General features: G+C 37.9%; 1 protein-coding gene across 1 annotated transcript in view; it reads left to right on the top strand.

The window, feature by feature from the left end:
- col12a1b (collagen, type XII, alpha 1b) overlaps positions 1-19,512 on the top strand; it is a 154,877-nt gene that overhangs the window by 62,233 nt on the left and 73,132 nt on the right. The window contains exons 26-30 of the mRNA XM_073492726.1: positions 2,089-2,218; positions 3,527-3,666; positions 6,048-6,180; positions 8,296-8,435; positions 14,920-15,049. Of these exons, the coding sequence (XP_073348827.1) occupies positions 2,089-2,218; positions 3,527-3,666; positions 6,048-6,180; positions 8,296-8,435; positions 14,920-15,049 (673 nt within the window). The remainder of the gene's footprint in view (positions 1-2,088; positions 2,219-3,526; positions 3,667-6,047; positions 6,181-8,295; positions 8,436-14,919; positions 15,050-19,512) is intronic.

The raw sequence follows: 19,512 nt of genomic DNA on the forward strand, positions 1-19,512 counted from the left end.
ATTGTGCAGTTCAAACTCTGTCCAACTGTGAAAGTACCGTCTAAACAGTCTAAATGAGTTCCATGTGTATAGCAGGGTGTAGAGGTGCAACCTTTTCTATTGGCAGGTATCAGTCGTGGCAGCAACACTTGTTGAAAGTTTTCGTACTGTTTGTAAGGTCAGTCAGAGGTGCCTTTTAACAATACAACCTCACAGAGAGGTTCATCAGGGTGCAGTTTTAGTCAGCGGTGATACCCTCGTTCTGGGAAAGTGAGGAAGTCAGGACAGAGTCAGGAGTTACAGCCGGACTCTGAGCAGAGTTGGCTGATCAGTCTGCTGGCAGAGGAGTTCTGGCTCAGGCCGTCAGCCCAGCCTGACTGGATTGTCCCAGCACCACTCATAATTTCTCACTGTGGATGACAAACAGTCTGCAATGAATCGGCAGCCCAAGGTGCTGTCGGTTGACACCTGCAAGATTTTTCCAGAATGTTTTGATGGATGACACGCAGCAGCTCAACTCCTCTTAAGGATTACAGCTGAAGGTTTCTTGTGTCTATAGTAGACACACTGGATTATTGCCTGCTGAGTGCTGAGGGTTATTTTCTCTACTGCTTAGGTAACTTAGCTCTACCCTGAAATGGAAAAGTGAACTGAGGACACATGTCTCATGTTTTATACATCAAAGCTTTGCCCAGATATTCTATATAGTTTTATTTATCTCTTCTTATAATTTCACACAAAACTCTAAAACTAGTCTCCCAAAAACTCTCTGAATCACATAATAACTCGGCAGAGCTTGAGACATAGTTTTGAAAATATGAAGAGTTCATTATTAGGAACACACAGACTTATGGTACAACTGCAATATCCCTTTCACACTGGACAAAACGCCCCTTTCAACCACTAATTGGCTTTTGTCTTCAACGGGAAAGGGTACAATCGGCATTTATTCCCAGGTCCAACAACTCACACGTAGTCACAGGTATTTATCGGCTCCAGCTCTGATCAGCTGTGATGAAAACACAAAACCCGGGTGGACACACTAATTTTCACCCCTTCCGTTGAAGTTAAGGATGTAAATAGTTTCCCTCAACATCGTCAGTCAGTGTTGAGTTTGAAAGAGAGACTGAAGTAAAGGATATAAAAAAGAAGTCACCATAACATTGTCCCTTGACTCCATGGTGCTTTTTTTATGTTCCCTATTTTCCACACTAAAAGAAAATCAAAAAGGCAAACTTGACTACTCGCAGTGAGAAAGGAGCCAGTCATCTATTTTTAACGGTTTTATCTGCGTTTAAAAAACATGGCCTCAGATTCCCTACCATTTGCTTTGCAAGGCAACATCTAGCGGAGTACAAGGATCAAAATTCTTTTATTTCTTGAACTTGAACACTTCAGGTCCATTTAGTGGCTTTAGCTTTTAATAATATCACATCAGTAGAGGAAGTTTGCTCAGTTGTCATGGAATTATAGGTATTCTTATTTCCTTTTTTTCTAAACACTTTCAAGACTCCTCATTCAGGAAGGAGTATGTTTCAGAAGCCTTGGCTAAATCATAGGAAAATGTCACTGAGTCATGTTTAGATTCATGCAAATATCAAACATGTTTAAAGGTTTGCACAGTTGTTACTTTTCTGTTTGTTACACAAATAATCCTAGTTCCAGGCTATTTAACTATAGCCTCACTGTCGCTGTCTTTAGTTTAAGACTGGTGCATTGATTCAGAACAGCAAACAAACACCAAACAAGGGACCAATTATACTCTGCTGTTGCTTGACATCAATGGACACCTGATTCTTTTACTAAGTGTAAATGTAAACTCATGTAAACACATTTAAATGAACATTTAAAGTAATCCTGTGAAATCTGATGGCAGTTCACTAGTATGTGGTGCTATGAAAATTTAATACATGTAGGAATATCTTGGTATTCATACATTTGACTCAGCTAAAATTTTGAACAATTCTTGCTTGCGTGGATGTCTATTTTCTTCAGTTTCGACGCAAATTAAAAACCTTTCCTATTTAAATTAGAGGATTGTGCAGCTTTCGTTTCGTTGAGTGATTTTTACTCACTCACTTCACTGCTGATTAAATTTGTCACCAACAGGTTGAAGTCGAAGGTGGCATCACCACCCTGGACCTGTCCAGCCTCATCTCGCAGACTGAGTACGATGTGGCCGTCACCCCAATCTATGATGAGGGACCTGGATCACCGATGCTTGGAAACGCTATCACAGGTCTGAATCTGATTTTCATTTTTGTCATTTGTTCATCTTTTTATTTTAAGCAGCTCAGAGTTGTTCAGTTGGAACCGCAGCAGCTCCACTGGGTCTTCAGTGTCATGCATCATGGCTTAACAAAGTAGGCTGACTTTGTCTGACCCTGGTTTACATCTTATTTTCCACTATTCCATTCATGATATATAGATCAAAGGAAAATGTCCACACCTTGAAAGTAGAAGTTTTAGGAGCAATTTTATCAAAAACTAGTCAAAAAAGGAATGTATTTGGCAAGACATCATCAGGGATTAGTAACAAAATGTTGAAAACTCAACCTTTGACCAAATCAACCTCGACCAGTGTGACAAACCCTGTCCAGTACCTGAACAGCACACGTGTACAGTGTCTGTGATGGTGATGAGCTCTGTGTTAGCTTTTCTTCACTTCCCCTCCTGGACTGAAAACAGCCTCCAGTAAGGCTTGGACTCTCTCTGTGCACCATTAAAATCTCTGTGTGTGATCATTCACTGCATTGGCTCTGGTTATCATTAATCCCAGGTGAACTGGAAAAACTTGTTTTCAGTATTTAAACACACACACACGTGTTGTGGTTCTATACTTGTGAGGACCTATTATTGACATAGTAGATTTTGTAACTCTAACCGAGCCTGGTTCCAGATCTCTGAATGTGCCCACATCTCTAGGAGGACCAGACTTTCATGCACGTGCACATGTATGTGCTTATGCATTGACCATAGGTGTTTCCATCAAGTTGAAGGACAATTATTTCAGTGCTTAGCTCACCTACCATGTCCACATTTCAAAACCATGTACATGATTAATGCAGCATTTTTGTTACTGGGTACTTTACAAAGAAAGAAGTTAGACTCCTGGAGCTCAAGACCGACATTCTCTTGACAGACCTCTCTTGGCATGACAGCTAACTGTTGGCATACTGAAAGCCACAGTCTTTTACAGTGATACATCAATTGATTGACACACAGAGAGACAAAAATAATGTTGAATTCAGACACATAATGCGTTGTTTCTATTTTTTTTATTGTGTAATGGTAATGATTAGTGGAATAAAACATTATAAACATCAATGTAAGCGCTGAAAACAAATATAATATTATAATTAACATACTGTATATGGGCAGAGTTAAAAAAGGGGAAGTCTTCTTCCAACAAAGCTAGCTAGGTACCCTGCTACATTCGTGAGACATTGGGACTGAAAATTGGCCAGAGAAATAGTCAGGCATTGATGAGATTTGACCTCTTTGTTATAACTTCCTTTCTCCATCTTTGCTCTGTCTGTGTGAACAGATGTTGTTCCAGCTCCAAAGAACCTGCAGTTCTCCGAAGTGACCCAGTCCTCCTTCAGAGCCACCTGGGACCATGGAGCCCCAGATGTGGCCCTTTACCGCATCGGCTGGACCAAGAAGGGGGAAACCGACTTCCAGTTTGTAAGTTAGCCATTATGGAACGCGACTGGTTCTTAAATGATATTTTTCAGCTTTTGTCTGTGTTTCAGCCTTAACTAGTCAACTAATCAGTTGATGGAATTTTAACTAATTAACTTCCTAAAATGTTGTATATCGTTGTCTAGTACACACAGGGGCATCCTGAGTTTTTTAATTGGGGCAAACAAATGAGATGGATAAAGACACATCTCCAAGACTTCTTGAGGTTTTAGAAGTTCCAAATCAACATCCACTACTGGCTTAGACTGACACATCTGGCATCTTGGCTTGTATCCAGATTGTGTCTGGATTTGTTTTGTCCACTTTACATTTCTATTTGTTGTTAAGAATGCATCTTCAGCAGCTGGATAAACAACATAGTCAAGTGATATCTCTTGAAATATGCAAATGAGCTTCGCTTGGACAGCAGCGTCTGTCTGCAGTGACACTGAACATCTGGTTTGAGTCGCCTCACACAAAACCCAGCCAGTGGTGAAGGTTTTTCGCCTGCAGCCTCACAGTGTTTCCTCTGATTAAAACTGGAGCCTGAACTCAGATACAGCTCTGAGTTCAGGTTCAGAGCATTAAAGCACACCTGCTTGATGCTGCTCAGACTTTCTGAACTAGTCCAGACTTTAATCCTTCCCGTTGACAGTCCTGCCTCTCTGACATGTGGTCTGCTCTCCGAGGAGGGTCGATTAAATGACGATGAGGAAACTGGAGATGTTTTTGTTTAAGTGAAAAAATGAAAGTCGTGCTGCAGTATTGTCATCGAAGATTTTTCTTATTACTGAAGTCAAACAGAAAATCACACGGAAGACCCATAGTGGTTTCACAGATCCATTAAACTGACATGCCTCAAAAAACTAAGTTATTGTGTTTGCCCAGAATTAAGTAAAAACATTCATCTTAGCTAAAGCAACAATAATGCTTGCTTTGTTTTCTTCTTGTTATACTTTGGCCCTCAAATGTTGTTTTTGGACCCACTTTTGATTCAATTCAGCATGAAAATCTGTGAATGAAATGAATGCCAGGCTCTTCATAACAATCTTAGATTATCTCAGAATTTTACATTATTAGGCGCTCTTTATTGACAAATGAAAATAGGTCAATGGGTTTAAATAGAATACACAGTGATTGGAAATCTGTAGTAAATTGTGAAAGCAAGCTGAACAGTTGTACTTTTTCTACCTTCTTCAACAGAAAGAACAAGTTTGTAGCTTTGTGCTTAACAGTTTTGATATGAATTCAGTGTAAGAATGACATGAAACTACACTTCCCTTAAGTATATTTTATTGGGCGCCATGCACAAAAAACGGAGATAAGACAAAACAGCCATCACACAATTTTGGACTGCATAGAACAAGATACTCAGGAGGCAACTTGCTATTCCTGCCTTTGCGAACATGTCTTCAGTTATATCGCAGACCTTCTGGAAGCGAGATTAATCCTTAGAGTAAATGTTGAGGATGGGAAAGTAACCCACTTCAAAAAGTCTGTATGAGTTATGATGGATTTTGTCTAAAGACCAGGGGTTTGATGCACAAAACACCTTAAGTTTTTACCTTAAGTATGACACTAAAGGCTAAACTTATCTTTAGCTTAGAGACTCACTTAATAGTGTTGCACAGTCCATTAAAAGGTTTAATTAGTTGAGGAAAAACGTGAAAGCATTTACTGTATTAAAAGAGATTTTACAGCAGTAAAATTCAGTTTTTTCAGGAAAAAGACAAGAAAACCAAATTGGTCAATGAAGGAAAAGATGATACTTTTGTAGGAATACAGTAAAAGAAATCACATGCTAATAAATTACATTTGAACTGTGAATAAGAGCAAACAAAAAATAAGAAATTTGGGCAGAAAATGCGACGAAAGTAGCTCAAGATGTCTGATGAAGAGGTCCAGCAAAAAAAATACAAATAAAATGATGGTCCAACAGGTGATATTTCACTGTTTTATGGCTGACAATGAAAGAATTCTCTGCACAGAAGTCGTCCAAAAAATAAAGATGACATCTTCTAACAATTAATTTTTTTTCTGGTTTTCGACCGGTCACACCTCCTTGGGATGTGTTCATTTTTTCTCATTTATTGATTTTGTTTTTAGGAAACCTTAACTTGGACTTAACTTGGAGGAAATTGTAACTGAAGGTGTTTTGTGCACCAGGCCCTGGACTTCAATTCCACACTATACTTGTTCTGTTTTTATTTCAGAGGATTACTTGTTAATGCTACTAAAAAGCCATTTGATGCCAATTGAAAAGGATCTTCAACTACACCATTAAAATATAATTTATCATGTCTTCCTACCTAGATCACAGTGATGGCTAATGCAACAGAATAGGGTCTGTTAATATACAGTACTTCCTCTTGCTCCGTCACCAGGCCATCCTGAACAGCGATGAGACCACTCACGTCCTGCAGAACTTGGACCCTGACACTGAATACTCCGTCACTGTCACAGCCATTTACCCTGACGAGTCGGAGAGTGAGGACCTCATGGGAAGCGAGCGCACATGTAAGCAAACCGTTGAACCAACATCATCCGACCAGCTCCCAAAAAATCAGTACACAAATATTTTACACTCACAGAAGTAACTCATGTTGAAATAATAACGTTGTCGTTTTCTCAACGTCTCTTTCTAGTGTTGAAGGATGAATGTAAGTATGTCATATGAGAAGGACAGGTTCCTTTTCATCGTAATGTTCATGATGTTGTGTGGAATGGTATTGTGAACCATGAGGGACAGTGTTCATAGAAGCACACTTTTTCTTTCTTAACTGCATGAATGTGCATTTCAGTGCTTCACTGTGCGTTCACACCACAAGAAACTTTAGTCAGTTGCTGTTGGACACTGCTGCCTTTTTACATTTTCATTGTCTTGTTGCTTCAGAAAAGATAAGCAATTTTACTATAGATTTAACTTAATAAGGAATTTTAAACCATGAAGACAGAAAACCCAATAGGATATGTTGGATAAAACTGACCATCTGGACACCTCAATCATGGATTTATTCAGCAGTTAATCCATCATTTTAAATTAGTGTGCATTCCAAGTTAGGCTGCCTGTACCCATGACAAAATCACTGATGCTTTTTATATGTAAACAGTTAAAATGACCTGACACATATGGCAAAGATAGTCACTTCATGAGCTAGGAGTAAAGTTTTTTTTTTTCTCCATGTTTTATAATATGGCTTGATTCAATCCTAAACCGTGCTTTGTCACAACATAGCCAGAACGTTTAGCTACTGCCGCGATATTATTGATGTTGTGTGATATTGTGGTTGTTAAGAACCAGAAGATAATGAAATGCCCTGAACACAACACTTGAATTAAACTTTTAAAAACCACAGCAGTTATGAAAATGGTTTCACTGAGAATATTGAATGTCTCGGGTACAAACATTTATTTGCAGATGAATGAAGCTCTGTCTTATCTCAACACTGAACATTAGGATTCTTTGTGTACATCAGATGGCATAAACAAACATATGTATTTTTTAATAATCCACATTAGCTTCATGGTTGATGTGTAGTAGATTGTGGTGTGAACGTAGGTTCAGAGCTTTTAATGCAGAAAGTGTGTAAGTTGACCTGTAACATGTCATCCTCCACAGACCTCCATCCATGTGAATTAATTCAACTGTCAACCATTTTGTTTTGTTTATTTTACCCACCATCCTTCACCACGGTGTCATTGTAACATTTCTGTAGTCACATTTTCATTCATCTCACATTAATTCATCATGTCATCCTTCATCAGTGTTCACCCAGTCATCAAATTAATGTTGTTGCATGTTGTTGTGTTATTGTAAAGTGTTTCTGTTGTGGGGTTGAAGGTCAGTAAGCTTTGAATTCAACAAAATCAGCTAACGATTTAATACAGGACTCAGTAACTTTCTTACACTGTAATTATATCTTTTAAAATTGGTCATAATATTTCCTAATCTATTTGTAAAATTCCAAAATTGTTATAAAGTCTATCCAAATGTATTTGGTGCAATAAAAAATGTGTAAGAGTATTCCCTCAAATTTTTCTGATCACAAATTGTTTTACAAGTTTTTTTTTATGCCAAAACGCCTGATTTTGATAAAATCCTCCAACTTTTATTTATATTGCTAAAATGTGTTAGTTTGCTGTAAATTCTAAGTTGTAAATCCTAAAATTTCTTGCTGTCCCACTGTAAAATGTGTTTGTCATGATCCCCAAATTAGATTCTGTTCTTGCAAAATCAACCAAATTTTTTTTTCCCCACACATTTTTTAAAAGTTCAAGTGCAAATTTCTTGGCAAGAATCTTAAAATGTGTATATTTTTAATACTGAAGGGACTTACTATAATTTAAAAAAGTGGCTCATTAGTTATTAAGACTGATGATTTGAATGAGAAGTTGCTGAGCTCCAGCCCTGCTCTCAACAGCTTCATTGACCAAACTGCTGCTCCTGTTTTCATCACCTCGCTGCTTTCATCATGAAATTGACCCCTTCAGCTTGTGTGACCTGCGGGATTGTGGGAGCATCAACATCACTGCCATCATCATCCTCACCATCACCATCATCATCGCTAAAAAAACACAGTTTGCACTGTTTTTCTATTTATCTCACTGGAGTTTGTGTGTGTGTGCTCCCAGTGCCTCCTGAGCCTCCTCAAAACTTGAGGGTTTTCAACGCCACCACCTCCTCACTGTCGGTGAAATGGGACGCCGCCCCCGGCCCTGTCCAGAACTACAGGATTACTTACAAGCCTGTTGCTGGAGGCGAGCCTCTTGTGGTGAGTTCACTGCTTGTTTTGTAATATTTAAAATAACAACAGGAGAAAAAACTTTAGATAGAAATATAGTGATGTCATCAGCATACTTACAACTCAGATTCCATCATGTGTTTGAGAAAGTGTTGAACCTCGCTTCATCCTTTCTTGTGAACAACTGAGCCTTTCGAGGATGTTCCTTTCATACCCAATCATGATACTATCACCTGTTACCAGTGACCCTGTTTACCTGTTGGATGTTCCAAACAGGTGTTTTTGGAACGTTCCACAACTTTCCTAGTCTTTTGTTGCTCCTGTCCCATATGTTTGAAAGGTGTCGCTGACATCAAATTCAGAATAAGCATATATTTACAAAAATGAAATGAAGTGATGAGGTAAAAAAATAAATATGTTGCCTTTGTACTGTTTTCAGTTGAGTATGTGTCAAAAAAGATGAGCAAAATATCACTTTCTGTTATACAACCTTGTTGTATGTGACAATAATGGCTCTTCAATTCCCCTAAAGTAAGATATAGCCATATAGGTGTATCCTCCTTACATAAATTAAAATGTGGTGGGAAAAGCAAGAAGACAAAAATCTAAACTGAAAGTAATTATTGTTTTTTAGCATAACATGATGTCTTCAGTCACAAACTGGTGAAATGTGTTTTTTTAGATGGTTTCATCGACACCAAGCAAGTCAGGGCGTATTCATACCACACATTTTAAACATAACAGCTTAAAAGTTCTTCTGCATGAGGCATATAATACATAAAAAACATATTGGAGAATATAAACCTGACCTTTAGAAATATGGATATTATTAATATAAATTAACTCAGGAAACCTTTATATGGTCATTCATATTGGTATATGTACACATGTATATATTAATAGGCTGAGACTATGTACTCATAGACTGTACAAATGCACTTTTTTATATTTATGAACTTGACTCATTCAGAGACCTGGTGCAGATATCTGAGGGCAGCTTCTCAATGTTTTACAATCTTTTTTATTTTTTTTCTTATTATGCTGATTTGTTTCTGTACTCTCACTCTTACCCGTAACTCTCCTGGGGTTAAATAAAGGTTAATATTATTTTATTTTATTCTAAAAGACAACAAGAAACAAATTCATAAAATGAAATTAATTAAAAGAAGAAGATAAATTATGATGCAGTCGATAAGTAACAGTACATATTAGTTCAACAAAGAGGGCTTTTTTTGATATTGGTGTATATGTATTGTATTAACCAAAATGAGGATCTGAATCTGCTTTGTTGGCCAAGTATGTGAACACATACAGGGAATTTACTGGTTTACTGGTTGGTTTTACATTGCTGTCATTAGACATAGACACAGACACACACACACACACACACACACACACACACACACACACACACACTTGGCTCTTCATTTTATCAGGAGACGTGAGCTGGAGCTGTTCCACCGACACTGAACAAAAGAGTGACTGAAGAGATTTCTACAATGTTTATCTAAGTTATACACCCACATTGGCTTCAGTTCATTGACTGTTTTAAAACATTCAGGTTTACCAGAAAACAAGTCCCTTCCAAAGAATCACTAAAAGCTGTGCAAGCAAACTGGGTATCCTCTGTGTGTCCAGGATTAGAGGAACAATTTGACTGAATTCCTGTTTAGGGTGGATTTCCCTGATATGTTCGAACAAACAGAGATTTTGTTCGATTCTTTCTGGGGTGCGGTGTAGCCGGCTGTGCTGTCTTTTGACCACTGGGAACATCTCCAGTGTGCTTCAGCCACTCGATGACAAATCTAATGAATATCTCAATATGATGGAGAGCTTTAAATCTGTCAGAAAAGTTTGCAGAACGAGTCCCAGAGCACATATAGAAAGAAATCAATTATTAAGTGTTTAATATGATGGGATGTTTTCTCTCCCTCTGGAGATGATACGCTCTCAGGACATCCACAATGGAAAATACTTAGCTGGGAAAGAACAGGATTGAAAGGCACTTCACACTTCATCATCATGCATTTTTATAAAGGAGATAATTTTTAGTAAGGATTACTTACATATTTAGAGATGCCTGTCAAAAAGCAAAATACACTGAGTCATTTATTTAGGCACCAAGCAAATAAAAAACAACTAAATTTCAAGTCCTTAAATGTACTTTTATTCATGTAAAAGTACACAGGTACAGTATCATTAGTAAACCTTAAGCACTTATTGCGAGGAAAATATTGAAAACAAAACAAATATTTCCTGATAAACAAAACTACAACAAAACCTTGTGTCTATTTGCTAAAAAGTCCACACAGAGAGGATGTCATGGTGGATGAATTTCGTCAAACACAAGACTTTCATCCAGAAGACCTGGTATCATATACTGTGTGAAAACAAATGTCAACACTGACTTTTTTTTTCTAGAAAAAAATTCTTTAGACTTACATGATTTTATATTTTGAGTTTTCAGTCACAGTTTGGTTAGGTTTAGGCAACAAAACTACTTGGTTAGGTTTCGGAAACTATCATGGTTTGCGTACAAATAGCATCGAAGAGCTTCCTGAATTGATGAACTGCGGCTGCGAGATGATGGGTTAGGGTTATGATGATGATCAAAATGAGTCACAGTAGAGATCTTTGACAACAAAAATAAACAAATTAGGGAACAAATATTTCCAAAACATTTACAGTACAGGTTGTATTTTGTTTTAAAGTCTTGTCTCTCTCTTAAGATGCACATAAAAGTCCTGAAGGTGTTCAGCAACACCGCTCCGCAAGATATGTTTTTGGCCTTTGTGAGCTCCTTCATCACATTTTGACGTTAAGTTTATGACATTGTCCTGCAACTCGATTGTAAAGTCAGAGGAGTCCTGCGTTTGGCCACCAAACTCACATTCCTGCTCGATGACGCCGCAGTAATTAGCCCTGGAAATAAGTAGGCTGTATGAAAAGAATTTCAGTGAGTTACAGATTTGATTGTGTCTCTGAGATGTTATGACAGAGTTCCCCCAAACAATGTGTCAGGGTCGAATCATGAGGTCACCGGTACAAATCTGTCTAATGTAGCCCTGATGCCCTCGCTACATCAGATGTGTATAACAGAGGAGTGAGAGCATCTGGTGTCGTGTTGTCGTTTTGTTGTTTTTAACATCAGTCATGTGGAAGCAGACGGGATGTTTGTTTGTACAGGATGAGCTCAGGGTTTCCTCACCGCTCTAAACGAGTAGAAAAGTAGTAGATGTTCACTTTGGGAATTGTGCAAATATAATGGAAAGTATGGAAAGGATTAGGTCCACTGCTGTGCTAATTTTATATTATTAAATATAATGAAATATTACAGTCAAGATGAATGAAAGCAGACTGAGGGATTCTGTAACTCACAGTGGAATAAATCAAACTGGACACCCATAGAGAGTAAAATGTGAAGAATCTCTGTGAGTCTGCAGACTGAAGTTTTAGCTTTACTTAAAGCATGCAGTACATTTTGAGATGCTCTATATTTTTCTGACTGTCAACAAATCTCATGAAAAGACCAAAACCAACATTGATTGTATCCACTCACAAGTATTACTCAATAAAACACCAAATGTAGATCAATCCGCCACTGAAAATAGTCCCCAACAAAAGTACTATTTCCTGCTGTTTGTTTGATAAAATCTACAGTGAGCAGCTGTTTCAGGAAATGACTGAACCTTTTTTTATCCTGAAACTATATATCTGTTAGCTGTTCTTAAAGATCTTCAGTCGGAACCAATTGGCTTTGAGAGCTGAAAGTCGCAGACAGGAAATCAGAAAGTGTTGCTGGTTTTGGTCTTATGATGGGATTTGTCACCAAGAAGAAAAAAACTGAATAATGCCAGACTTACCTTGAATAATCAGCTTCATGAAAAGAAATGTAATGGTTAATGATTTATCTATTATTATTTTGAATTTTCATAACAGAAGTTACAATGCCCTTTTCAGAATGGAGAAAAAAGATTTTGCTAAAAGAAAATACCAAGATGTTTTCACGATCATCAGACCAGTTTGAACTGATTTTTATGCAGAATTTATGTTCAAACACTGAAAAGTATTGTGCTGCAAGAAAAAACAATGAAATCACCACAGTTTACATTAAACAAACCTATTTTTGGCTCATGTTTTAATATTTTAGATTGAAGATTATTATATAACATCATTGATTTGTTGTTAAAAAATAGTATCATATAATTGTATATAGCCCAATGGCCAAAATAAATGTTAGTAGTGTTTTTTTCTTTAAGTACAATTTTCAATTTCATGTTGTGATGACTCTGTGCTCATGCTCTGATGAGGTTTAGGCACAAAAACACATTTGGTTATTGTTAGGAAAAGATCAGGCTGGAAAATGTCCCAACATATCATTAAAAATATCCAGTGGTTTGAAGGGTTTGCAGAAATATAAAATGCCAACATTTTATTCTGGCGACTGGGCTGTGACTTTATATAATGATATCGCTCTTGTGATGAGTACAGTATAATGAAATGAGCCACTCAGTTACCATATGAGTATAAGATGATCACAAAGCAAAATGTCACAAGTTTGATTCCCACTGAACAACACACTGACTCTCTGCATGTTTCTCTGAATAAAAATTCAGCCAAATACCTCAAATACTGATGTAAATGTGACGTGATACCCTCTGTGATTTATCTCTGAGCTACCAAGCAAACTGTTTATTCCCTCCACGAATGTGTTTACAGCGTCGTATCCATTTCATGTTATACTGCACAGTTGTTTGCTCAGGATTTCCCAAAGGCATGCTTGGATTCCCTTCCAGAGAAATACTTAATTTTATCATGGATAAATATTGTAAATAGTTTGCTGACATTGTTCTTCAGAAACAGCAGATCAGTCTCCAGAACATGACACACTGCACATCATTGTGCATTTTAGAGGTTCAATTTGGTTTTTGGAAGACAGCAGAGATAAGTGATCACAGTTTTAGAGACATTGGGTCTCATTCATGAAACGTTAGTAAATTTGTGCGTAGATTTGCACATAAAAGCCTACGCTACTAAAAACCTACTCCGGATTCATGAACACTGCGGGAAACTCAGATCTGATCGTAAACACGTGTGTATGATCGTGAATGCCAATCCATCGTAAAGTGACAGCGCGCTCCCGGTGATCAGCTATTAGCATAAATCCCCGCCCATGAATTGCCAATGACCACCATATAAGGAGGTGTAGATGCATCCGGTCGACCTGTCAGTCATGGCGCAAACGAAGAAAGGGAGAGAAAGAAAAAAGAACTTTGCGGAAGCGGAGATAGAAATACTTTTGGGTGAAGTGGAATTAAGAAAAAAAATTTATTTTCATCTGTTAGCAGTGGTGTGACAGGGACAGGCAAAGCGAAGGCCTGGAGGGAGGTGACAGATGCCGTCAATATTGTCTCTGTAGTCCAAAGAACCATGTCCGAGGTGAAGCGTAAATGGGTTGACATGAAACTGGAGGCAAAGAAACGCATAACCTCACACAAAAGAAATATATCAGCCACAGGAGGAGGAGGCTCACAGTCGCAGCTATCACCTGCAGACGAGCGCATTGCGGGGATAACTGGGGAGACCTCTCTGTCAGGACTTATACCTGGCGGAGACAGCGACATGCCTCCACTGGAGCCTATATTTTTATTATCATCATTCAACATGTAGAAAGAACGTGTAATCTATTGAGTCGATTTACATAGATAATTCACAATCATGAACCTAATCTGGATCTTAAACCTGCCAATTGCCAACTACTTTAACTAAATGTGTTATATTTTTATCATATGTTTAGGCTATATCACGTGTTTCAAAGGCATCTGCGTATTGTGTACATAACAGAGCGCAATATGAATTTAAATTGTAATTTCCAATAGTGACAAGCATTATTTATGTGCATTCTTAAATTTACACAAGCACTACGCGTGGTCAGCAGCATGTGTAGATTTTGTTAGTAGCTACGAAAAGATCGGAGCTACTAAAATATTGATGAATGCGAGATGCACGTAAATTTCCGTCTGCGAACAGTTTACACACAAATTCGTTCTGCTCACGTTTCATGAATGAGACCCATTAAGTTGCCTCCTTTGGCAAGTTTGTAGATTTTTTAAATTTTATTTAATGGAGTCTTTTCTGTCTGTTTCACCTTTTGGTTCAAGCTTTCATATATTTTATTTGTGAACTGTCTAAAAACAATTTCCATTATGCAGGAAACATGATCTGATATCAGATGAAGTGATAGCTGAAAGAAAAACAAAAAAATGTTTGGATATAAGAACACGGGCTTCATGTTAGGACCTTTAAAAGGATATGTTTTAAATTTTGATTATGTTGATTGATGAACAAAGAGTTTATTTCTGAATTAATCAATCCTAAAATTAAGATTTCATGTTCGTGTTTGCATTTTTTAACCTTTTATTTGATCTTTTACAACATTTTTGTTCAATCTTAATAACCTTTACATTTGAGGACACTGACACAGACTCACTGCTGACATGTTTCCTGTGAACAGACACAGGTCGGCGGGAAGAAGACCAACATAGTCCTGCATAAGCTGGACCCCGACACTCAGTACACTGTCAGTGTGGCCGCCATCTATCCCAACGGAGTCAGCAAAGACATCTCCAGCGACGGGAAAACCAGTAAGAATCAGATATCACAAATTGACAGTTTAAACATTTTCAAATTAACAGAAGGATAATCATAAATCATAATCCACCTGATTGGCAGTGCACTGGATCAGGATCAAGGTTTGAGAACGCCAGTCACACCGCAAACTAAAGACTCATTAGCTCCCTTAAAGTTTGTCCCACAGGTCTGAAATTGGACACTTATGTAACTGACATGGTGTAAAAGGTGTGTGATGATTTTCATAGTTGTAACATTGAGCATGGCCTCGTTAATGTTACTCAAAGATGACTACCTGAAGACGAGAACCCAAAAAATAATATTTCCTTCATGTTTGAACTGCCTGATGTAGTGTAAGTTGTAGTTTTACCTAATATGTAATGAGCAAATTTTCACAAACTACAGCATGTTGCCTTTCAAATGAGTCCTCATACGTAAATTTTGACTAGGTGTCTAGGTGTGCTGTTAAATGTTAAGCACTTAAAAAGGCCAATTGCATTATCTAAAAAAATATTCTTCACAAAGCAGAATAGTTTATGAAAATCTGTATTTTAGAGATCATTTTGACAAAGTGGGAAAGAAGGAAGAATATGAGAAAAGAAAGAATGAAATGAAAATAGCAAGAAAGGAAGTGAAGAAATGTTCTGAACGGATAACACTTTATGAGCTTATCTCATGTTAAATATCAAATCTTGATATGCAAAGTAACACAAAACTGCAGCTTTTTCAAATTTGGGGTGAAAAAGGAGAAAAAGATTTAATAAAAAACCTTTTTCCAGTTTAACACCTGTATTTGTGCTCCCTCAGAGCCTCTTGGCGGAGTGAAGAACCTGCAGGTGTTGAACCCCACCATGACCACCCTGAATGTGCGCTGGGAGCCCGCAGAAGGCCGAGTGAAGGAGTACAAAGTCATCTATGCCCCTGCTGCCGGAGGGGCTGAGAGCATGGTAGGACTGGTAGGACAATCATCCGCTTCCTGCTGGCCGGCACTGTGCAGTGTTACATCTGAAGCTACATTATTCATGTGTGTCTTGACATGTCCATCATCTTAGCTCAAACGTGTTCTATGTGAATGGACACACTGCACCTTACTCTAATAGTACAGACTTGTTTATAGTTTCTTGTTTCATGCATGTTGATAACAGCTAATGAACAGAGCTTGCATTTGGCTGATGTGCTCATCCTGCTTTGTCATGTAGCCCTCAGAGTAGCCCACAACAATCAGTCTGTTACTATTGGAGCATAACTGGACTGGGAGTTAGTCACACTGCTCAAACGCATGTGGAATGCTGATGATGCTGCAATTGTAACCACTAGTCAACTTTCCGTAGTTCTTTCCAGTTGCGTGCTTGTTTTTCTGTCTTCTGTCTCAGTTTGAAGCAGCTAATTTGTGTTATTTGTTGTTAAACTCAGGAAACAGTGTCTGCAGGCACAACCAACACCATCCTGCGAGGACTGACGCCGGACACCCTTTACACTGTCTCTCTGGTGCCAGTTTACGCTGCAGGAGATGGAAAGACAATGTCTGAAAATGGAAAGACAAGTAAGACAAAGACTAGCCTACACTACAATTGAGCCAATTTCATTTTTACAGGATACGTCCCTTCAGATGGATTATCTCATATAAACATACATATACAAATTTTACATTTTCTTTGCTTTACTGCAATTTTGCCTAAAATTAAAGGAAAAGTTACTGATTTAGTTCAGTTAAAATGTGTCTGTGAGCCTTTTCTTCTCTGTGTTATAACTCAAAATTCACTCAAAATTAGGCCCATCCAATCCAAAATCAGGTGCCAATACTGACATAATTCACTTATCGAACACTGGACTCATGTCACCGATCCAATTAACGATCCAGATTCCATAGTATGATTGATTCAATGTCAATTTCCCATTGCCCACTTTGAAATTCTCATATTACTTTTGAGCTCATGCATAGAAATGTCTGACTAATATTTGATAATGCTTTGCAGTGCACTTGATTTGTTCAACTTTTTCAAAACAGTAAATTAGGTTAATTAGGTAATTAGGTTGAGTTACTCTTTAAAGACAGCTAAAACTGAAAAATAAACATTTTTACCAAAAGACTAATGCTGAATTTAAAACTTAATAGAAGAGTCAATCAGAGTCTGTCAATCAATTGTCTTGTTATAGCCCCCCCCCACTGGAACTCCGGTACATGGACATCCCTTTAAACATTGTTTAGTTATGATGAAAATAAAACAGATTGATATAATCTCAACATATTGAAATAATCTTCAGACATCAGAACTTAGACCATTATGACCTCTTGTTTAGGGCCACTTGGAGGAGTGAAGAACCTGAGGGTGACGGACCCCACCATGACCTCTCTGACTGTGAACTGGGACCCGGCTGATGGAGCCGTTCGCCTCTACAAGGTCTTCTATGTGCCAGTTGATGGTGGCCTGGAGGAGATGGTTAGACCCTGTTATACCTGTCTTACCTCTGAGGACAAAAACAAATCAGGAAGCTGGTTGAGAGGCAGCCAGTTAGGAGACTGACCAGATAAATAACTTTTTATTTTTAATCTTTGTAAACAGGAACAGGTTCCTACAGGCACAACCTCCATCATCCTCAGGAACTTGTTGCCTGACACACCATACACAGTGTCTGTGTTACCAGTCTACCCTGCCAGGGAGGGAAAACGCCAGTCTGAGAACGGAAAGACATGTAAGTTACTGTAATGTAACGTAATCAGTGGATCAGGCGTTAATAGTTTGCCAACAACATTCATTTTCTCGCTTCCAGTGCCTCTGAGTGGAGTGGGCAACATGAAGGTGACCAAACCAACTATCACAACTCTCACTGTCACCTGGAATCCTGCTGACGGCAACGTTCAGGGCTACAAGGTGATCTACGTTCCTGCTGATGGAGGACTGGAAATTGTGGTAAGATCTTTTTCCTCTGTTCAGAAAAGTCTCAAACAGAACCTGGTCCTGAAATAACAGCCTGGGCTGACTTTAAAAATAGTTGAAAGTAAAAAAAACCAAAGTTACTTGTGCCTGCACCATAAAGGTTCTCATGCTGAATCCTTTATAATGTACAGAAAGACAAAAATAGAAATTCTGTTCTTTTATCACTAATGAATTAGTTCTGACTAATTCAACAAACATTTAATTTACATGAAGGAGCAGATCAGAAAACTGTGAGTCTTGGTACGAAACGTGAAGTTAAAAATAAAGGTTGAAAAATTAATTTTGGTGGAGTAGGTTGAGTTAACTTGAGTCAAGTCAAGTCAACTTGAGTTGAGCTAACCTGAGATGAATTATGTTTGTTTGAGTTGAGTTAACCTGAGTTAATTTGAGTTAACCTGATTAAGTTACTCGGGTTGAGTTAAGTTAAACTGAGTCAAGTTAACAAGAGTTGAATCAAGTTAACCTAAGTTGAATTTTGTTGATTTTAGCTGAGTCAAGTTAACTTGAGACAAGTCGAGTTAACCTGAGTCGAGTTAAGTTAACTTGAGCTGAGGTGATTTAACCTGACTTGAGTATCTTGAGCTGAGGTCAAGTTAACCTGAGATATGGTCATTTGAGCTGAGTGAAGTCATCTTGGGATAAGTCCAGATGACCTGAGTTGAGTTAAGTTGACTTGAGTTTAATCAAGGTTAAGTTTCACTAAAACAAAATGAATCTAAACTTATTATTTTTGAGATGATATTAGATGAAATACAGTTGATTTAAATTTCAAATACCAGGTAATAACAACCAATCAACCATACTGACAGCAAGACTTGTAAAACATTAATTTAGTAAGATTTATTATAATTTAATCACAGCTGAGTCCGTGCTGACTCTGAGCTCTTTTATTTGATCTCAGTTGTACAACACTGAGTTCAGACCAGTGTCTCCTTCAGTTGTTTCAAATCAAAGTGGCCGTTGCAGTTTGTTGCTGGATGACTTTGTAATCTGATCTGGAAAATCTCCAAGTATAACTTGTTTTTGGCAGACAGTTGTGTGTTAACACTGCTGCTCTGCTTGTGGGTGTTTTTATGAGAATTGAGATTCAGGAGAGACCTGTCAATACTTGAGTAAAAAAGAAAAAAGTAAGATCAAATTTGTCAAAGGAACATTAAGACGAAATATTTAAGTTCAGTTTCAAAATGTCAGGTTTTTGCAGCAGAAGTTATTAAAAAACCTGTCGGACTTTGTTTGAATTGTTGTTCTTCAAAAGCAACAAAACGATCAAAGCCCTCAGCAGGGATTAAGTGATGTCATGCACTCTGACAGGATAATCCCATCATGCAGTTGCCAGACAAAAGTGTCTAAATCCTTTTCCAAGAGGGCATCCATCATCGTTGCATGGCATGTTTGTCAGTTTTATAGCTCCAGAGAGCAGCTTGTAAAAACTATCTGTGGAAATCCTGTTAATCAGTTGCCTGCTGTCGGCACTTGCTGAGGTAAAGAGCCGTGAAACAACAGCCCAAATGATTTGGCTGCTTTTGTTTGTCTGTTTA

This window comes from Pagrus major, chromosome 22 (genome assembly GCF_040436345.1).
Source record: "Pagrus major chromosome 22, Pma_NU_1.0".
In the NCBI taxonomy this organism is placed as follows: Eukaryota; Metazoa; Chordata; class Actinopteri; order Spariformes; family Sparidae; genus Pagrus; species Pagrus major.